This window comes from Mytilus edulis, chromosome 11 (genome assembly GCF_963676685.1).
Source record: "Mytilus edulis chromosome 11, xbMytEdul2.2, whole genome shotgun sequence".
Taxonomy (NCBI): domain Eukaryota; kingdom Metazoa; phylum Mollusca; class Bivalvia; order Mytilida; family Mytilidae; genus Mytilus; species Mytilus edulis.
This window is the reverse complement of record NC_092354.1, coordinates 22,123,038-22,130,740: the sequence shown is the minus strand read 5'-3', so window position 1 is coordinate 22,130,740 and position 7,703 is coordinate 22,123,038. Positions and strand designations below refer to the sequence as shown.

Below are 7,703 nucleotides of genomic sequence, written 5' to 3'. Positions count from 1 at the left end.
ATCTGGGGGTTTGAATCCCCTTTTTTGGACGATCAATGCATTTGCAAAGAGGATAGTACACCTAACCTAATAATGACTGAATGGTTCAGCTAACAAGCAAGCTTACCAAAGATATTACCTTTGCCTACACACTCAACGAAATCGGCTATAAAGGGAGTTCATATATAAATTGTAGATATAACATAGTTGTTTCAGACATACACGAAATATTTTAAGGTTTAACTTCTATCAACAGATAACATTAACATGTTTTTAAAGATAGATTTTCCGGCCCTTGGTTTTTAAAGTAAAAATGAAAAAATAAATATATATACATATATCATAACATAATTAAACGTTACACAAATGCTCGGACGACCTGATGCTCAAGGTTTCATATAATATATATTTTTCTGTCTTATTACAGATATAGAATTGACATCCTGATTATGTAAACCATGGACACCACATAATGAAATTCATGGACGTTCGTATGCCTGTTACAGTTTTCGAAATTGGTATAGTTATTTTGTTAAACATGTATAATATATAGATATAGGAATATGATGTATGAGTGCGAATGAGACAACTCTCCATCCAAGTAACAATTTATAAAAGTAAACCATTATACATCAAGGTACGGACTGCGACACGGATCCTTGGCTCACACCGAACAGCAAGCTATAAAGGACCCCAAAAATTACTATAAGACTTAATACTTAATCACTTTTGTTTGAAAAAACTTTCTCTCATATTTCAATTTGGCTCAGTATAAATTCGATATCAGCAGCATGACTGTTGTAGTCTTCGGTCACTTTTTTATCAATTGTATTATAATTCAGAATGTGAAATACATGTCTGTAGCCGATGCCTCCTTACTATATATTTTACAAGATAAGAGAATGTAGCCTTTTTAGGCTGTTTAATAAAGATAAATAATTTTGCAGCCGCTCATTATATATTAGACATATATTTCGATATCTATTTCAGGTACATCCATAAGGGGTTACAGTATTTACATAGATAGAAATGAAGAAACATAAGGAATGGTAAATATATACAACACTATTTTTTAAATTATTTTATACATATTTAACAAAACTGGTTGCAATGGTCTTCTCGGCACAAGACCATACAATAAGCACAAGTGTCAGCTGGATTGAAATGATTCGGCATTGAAGGTGATCTGCTATTGAAAAGATGAACAAAAATAATGATATATGGGAAACTTAATGTTGGGTTAACGTCACTGATGAGAGCCACCATTCAAACATCACAATATTCTAAGACTGTTACTGCATGTTTAAATATATGCTGCATGAATTTGCATCTCGTATGGCATACTAGACACTATACAATTAGTCTTATACAGCATATCACACCCGGTCTAAAAGAGGAACTATATTGCATTCGCCTTGTCCATCTGTTGAATATTCAAACTACCGCGACTGTATAATAGCATAACGTTCTCGTCATTATACTTGTGTATAGATACATTTGATTTCTGTTTAATATGGGTATATTACGGAAAATATTGTTCCGAGCCTGGTCAAAAGAGGTATGAACAACTTCCACCTTCTTTTTTGAAACTGGCTTAATCTGCTCCTGTTTTTTGCATTATGGTTCACAGGAAGATAAATAATACAACTAAAAATAAAGGTTAAATTAGAGTAAACGATTTTGGATTAAATAATTAAAGTAATTTCTCCTTCATTTTCATTTTTAGGTAATGCTGTGAGGATGCCTACCCCACGAAATTTCAGTTGCATTATATGTATGAAAACGCATTTAAAAGAGACAAACCGACGAGCAATATTTAATTCTGGATTACGGAACTATGTAGAGTCAATTTTAAAAAGACATGTGTACGAACATGACGCAATTTGCTTAAAATGTAGAACAAGAATTCAACGAGAAATTCAGGCTAACAAATTAGTTAACAATGTGACTGTTGCAGAAAAAAATAAAAGCAATGAAAAAAAACAACCAAGCTCTGGAGGCGTCCTTAGTCCAAAAACAATACAACTTCCAATATGTTCTACCACAAAATCACACCGTATGTGTATTGTCTGTAAGAAGCAGAATTCAAATAGGCATAGACTTATTGTTGTTCCCAATGAAGCCAAGACACAAACATTTATAGACAAGGGCATCTTTATTTCCACGAACAGTAGGTGTTGTTCTGATCACCTTGTTGGTAAATACTTCAAGCAAGAGGCTCTGAAAGCATTAAAGCATACTTCTCCGTCGACATTCTTCAACCGTACGGATGTAAACAACTTGTTGGATAGAACCAGGTCAATGCTAAAAGATGTTGGAAAACTTAATTTTGATGTCCAGATAGCTATGTCAGATGACGATTTTGTTAATCTCACTGGACTCACCAAACAACAGTTTGACGTTGTCGCCACACATGTTACAGACTTAAGAAACTCTGAGGTACGCTCAATAAGAACATGTCTTGCTATTCTCCTAGTAAAATTACGCACTGGATTATCGAACACAATCTTGGGAACTCTTTTCAGCCTTAAGTCCTACAATATACGGCGAGCCGTACACTCAGCTCGAGAATCTCTAATTAAAAATTTTGTTCCATCATTTTTAGGATTTAACCATATGAGTCATTCCGTTTTTGCCCAGAGCCATACAACTCCAACTGCCAAAACATTGTTTACAGGAAACAATGAAGACACAGCTGTTCTGATCCTAGATGGGACATACATATACATACAGAAAAGTTCATACCACAAGTTCCAGAAGAAAACCTACAGTATGCACAAAAATCGACCTTTAGTCAAGCCCATGATTATAGTTGGATCTGATGGCTACATTTTGAGTGTCTTGGGGCCATATTATGCCAATGGCCACAACAACGATGCCTCAATTACCAAGCATTTATTTAAAACCAATGCTGAAGATATAAAGAAATGGATAAAGGACGATGACGTATTAGTAGTCGACAGAGGTTTCAGAGATGCTCAAGCTTTCCTTGAGAGTATGAACTTGAAGGTAGAGATGCCTTGTTTCATCAAAAAGGGACAAAAACAACACACTACTGAGGAGGCAAATTCTTCACGACTTATAACAAAAGTTCGATGGGTAGTTGAAAGCGCCAATGGACGCATTAAACAGTGGCGCTTTCTCGACAAGGTCGTTTCAAACCACTTCGTTCCCTATATTGGAGATTTTGTCAGAATTGTTTCTGCATTTATTAATTGCTTCCGGGCTCCACTGATTAATGATTTTTGCAATGAAGAGATCGGCCAAACTATGCTGGATAAAGCACAGCTTGGTAACCAGGTACAGAAGTATGTCGAGGACAATAATCTAATTCGCAAAAAGGCTATTTATTCTGAAGTAAATGGCACGGAAAACGTTTTAGATTTTCCGAAACTTACTCTCCAACAAATCAGAGATATTACAATGGGAGTATATCAACTGAAGCAAGCCCCAAGATATACAGAAAGCCATCTATCTGATGACAATTACATGCTCCAGACTTGCCGTGACCGTCCTAATCTATTACGAGTAAAACTAACATCCAGACATTCGTCCTCAAGAGTGTACAGTCTATGGATTGAATTTAGTGGAGATGAAGTCACTGGTTGGTATTGCACCTGTAAAGTTGGCGCCCGGGTGGTTGGTTGTTGTGCCCATATTGCATCTACAATGTGGTACCTTGGTTATAGCAGGTGGGAACTAGAGACACCAAGCACGTGTAAATATGCAGATTCAATTTTGAATGCAAAAGATGTGCCACTTGAAACAGATTCCGATTCTGATAGTGACGGTTTCATTGAGGAGTGAATCTCTGACACTCATATTTATTGACAGAGGTTAAGATGTAAATGCATAGATATAGTGAATTTATTCAACAGGGGGTGGGTTTTTTCATTGTTGTATTAACAAACGATTTTTTTTCGGAGATCAGCATCCGATTAAAATTGTTCTTGTCTTGCGGAATACTTTTAGATTTTAATGTTGAATACTTTTTTTTCTCGCTGATCTACTGTTAATTATCTGCTCACTAATTAAGAATAAGAATATGTTTGTACACATTTTTAGTCACATGTCAGATATATAAAAAAGAAGATGTGTTATGATTGCCAATGAGGTTAGATCCACATGAGTTTTAGTCATAGCTTAGGTATCAGTCTTTTTGCTCTTACTGAACATACTCTACATTAAACAATATTTAAATCTAAATAATGAACTACAATTATACTGAAATAGAAGATAGTTTGGTACACCTTGTCAGCAAATCTTGTTAAAGTTTTTCCTCATTGGAGCTGATTGACGTGTGATAATCACGTGTGATGCTATGTGTCTTTAATAAACAAGACTTTGGTCACTTTGGAGATTACCCTGTTTATGTGGTATTATGTACATATATACCAAAAGAAATGTGTTGATATATGATTATGCACTATGATAGGTTTATCTAATTACCTTCACTTTTAATACAAACATCCGACAGTTTTGATTCAGACCAATGGCGTACATTTTGTTGTCCATATTACACTATATCTTAAGATGCTTTTTACAAGTTTCTGCGTAATACATACTTAACCTAGTAAGTTATACCTGTTTGGCGGTTTATACTCTATACTCAGAATGTTGTCTCTTTGACATGCACATTCCCGATTTCAATTTCATCTATATGCAGTGGAACTTTTTACAAAGGATGATTTTCATTGGTTCCACGAACATTCACAGAACATTGTGTAATTTTGTCAAAGAAAACTGCCTGTTATTTCATTATTTATATAATTGTTTGATCATTGAATAAATCAATAGTTCCAGTAATGCATTCTGTTTTTTTTTTTAACTTAACTGCTATTGTACAAGGACTTAACATAATACTTGTTGAGAAGGCCTTGAAGGTCATAATAACTTTTTTTTTTTTTTTTTTTTTTAAACTTTTTCGTAAGACTTTATTATTTGTTGGTTTTTTTTTGGGGGGGGGGGGGGGGGGGTGGCGTTTTTTTTTTCGTTTAGTAAACACCAAGCTTCAAGTTGGATAGTGATAAATCTACAAAATATCAAAACCGTATAGATGACAAATTAACATAAGAAAAGTACAATATCAGCGTAAATCATATAGAGAAAGGTCGTTGCTACGCAATGGATACGGTTGCTAGGTAGTTTCCAAGCATTAAAAAGCTAACAAAATGTAAGTTATTTACAACTGTCATGTAATCACCTAACAATAGATACCTAGCTTTGGTCAACACATGAGGGGTTGCATAAACCTTGAAGAGATATTAAAGGCTGTGGTTGCTTAGTATACAGTGCTGTTGCTAAGGGTCATTCTTGTGGCTAAGATATGATAAATACTCGTATTTAATAATTCAGATAAATGAGACATTATAGTTAGAGATTTCCATATATGTATTGTACAATGATACATTTTTATTCATATAAAAAAAAACACATTTTTAATGAATATGGTTAAAAATAGCGCATACATAGCAGATTTTAAATCTGTTGCTAGGCAACCAACAAATGATAATTACAAAAAAAAATTGTCATTTTTTTAAGCTTCTATATTTAGTCTATTAAAATTATAAAATTCAATTCATTTGGACAGGGGGCCAAAAATGGCCCTTATTGTACCTTGTCCTTTGTCCCAGTAGTTTCAGAGGAGAAGATTTTTGTAAAAAAATAACAAAAATTGTTAAAAATTACTATAAAGAGCAATAACTTCTCGAGGGGTCACTTGACCATTTTGGTCATGTTGACTTTTTAGCTCATCTGGCCCACAGGGCCAAGTGAGCTTTTCTCATCACTTGGCGTCCGTCGTCCCTCGTCGTCGTCGTTAACTTTTATAAAAAAACTACTGGGCCAAATTAAACCAAATCATCATTGGGGTATCTTGTTTAAAAAATGTGTGGCGTGACCCAGCCAACCAACCAATATGGCCGCCATGGCTAAAAATTGAACATGGGGTTCCCGTTTGAATGGTTTTACACTAGTAATTTTGGGGCCCTTTATAGCTTGTTGTTCGGTGTGAGCCAAGGCTCCGTGTTGAAGGCCGTACTTTAACCTATAATGGTTTACTTTTTAAATTGTAATTTGTATGGAGAGTTGTCTCATTGGCACTCACACCACATCTTCCTATATCTATTAAAATGCAGTTTTTGGCTTATAACTCAAAAACCAAGTCATTTAGAGCAAATCTGACATGAAATACAATTGTTTATCAGGTCAAGATCTATTTGCCCTGAAATTTTCAGATGGATCGGACAATCTGTTGTTGGGTTGCTGCCCCTGAATTGGTAATTTTAAGGAAAGTTTGCTGTTTTTTGGTTATTATCTTGAATATTATTATAGATAGAGATAAACTGTAAACAACAATAATGTTCAGCAAAGTAAGATTTACAAATAAGTCAACATGACCGAAATGGTCAGTTGACCCCTTTAGGAGTAATTGCCCTTTATAGTAAATTTTTAACAATTTTTCTTAAATCTTAGTCATCTTTTACAAAAATCTTCTCCTCTGAAACTACTGGGCCAAATTAATCCAAACTTGGCCACAATCATCTTTGGGGTATTTAGTTTTAAAAAATGTGTCAGGTGACCTGGCCATCCAACCAAGATGGCCGCCACGTCTAAAAATAGAACATAGGGGTAAAATGCAGTTTCTGGCTTATAACTCAAAAACCAAAGCATTTAGAGCAAATCTGACATGTGGTAAAATTGTTTATCAGGTGAAGATTTATCTGCCCTGAAATTTTCAGATGAATTGGACAACCCGTTGTTGGGTTGCTGCCCCTGAATTTGTAATTTTAAGGAAATTTTGCTGTTTTTGGTTATTATCTGGAATATTATTATAGAGAGATGAACTGTTAACAGCAATAATGTTGAGCAAAGTAAGATTTACAAATAAGTCAACATGACCGAAATGGTCAATTGACCCCCTAAGGAGTTGTTGTCCTTTATAGTCAATTTTAACAATTTTCATAAAATTTGTAATTTTTTTCTAACATTATCCACTGAAATTACTGGGGCACTTAGTTCATTATAAATAGAGATAATATAAGCAGCAAGAATGTTCAGTAAAGTAAGATGTACAAACACATCACCATCACCAAAACACAATTTTTTCATGAATCCATCTGCTTCCTTTGTTTAATATTCATATAGACCAAGGTGAGCGACACAGGCTCTTTAGAGCCTCTAGTTTATAACTCAATGGATAGTTTTCATAATAAAACTTATGTACATATACTTTTTTCTGAAGAAAAGTCTTTAATTTATTCACATTTAGAAGAAGTTTCCTTTATTTTAATTGCTTTCTTCCAGGAAGCAATTCCCGGACATATTTTCCGTATGCAAAGTGACCTCAGTGTGACCCATTTCATAAAAATCTGGTGATCAAAATACGCATGGATGTCCTTAAAATAAACTATTATCTGAATTTACATGTTAAACACCGTCATGTGCTCAATATTCATGCTTTTCTGTTGATTTTTGTCGATTGTTGACAAACAGGTGACAATCTTTAAACTTCGGCGTCAAAACACGAACTTTAATTACATGCCATATTTCCACAACAACACTGACCGATTGTAAAAAATTGACGATTATACGAAATTTACAAGAAAAAGAAAAAGATAAATTCGTGCACAGAAGACTAAGTTTATGATGTTTGTATGCATTGGTTCAAGAATTGGAAGAACATTATTTTTCACCGGCACTCGTTTCCTATGACTTTAACAAAA

At 34.3% G+C, this 7,703-nt stretch overlaps 1 protein-coding gene across 1 annotated transcript; it reads left to right on the top strand.

The window, feature by feature from the left end:
• Positions 1–404: 404 nt before the first annotated feature.
• On the top strand, positions 405–4,479 carry LOC139494688 (uncharacterized). Its single transcript, XM_071282860.1, has 3 exons — positions 405–497; positions 970–1,028; positions 1,706–4,479. Exon 3 carries the CDS (start codon positions 1,720–1,722, stop codon positions 3,784–3,786), a length of 2,067 nt encoding a protein of 688 aa, XP_071138961.1. The 5' UTR covers positions 405–497; positions 970–1,028; positions 1,706–1,719; the 3' UTR covers positions 3,787–4,479.
• The last annotated feature ends 3,224 nt before the right edge of the window (positions 4,480–7,703 follow it).

What these genes read in the sequence shown, in the direction of transcription:
- LOC139494688 (XM_071282860.1), top strand. Translation starts at nt 1,720, where the DNA reads ATGCCTACCCCACGAAATTTCAGTTGCATTATATGTATGAAAACGCAT.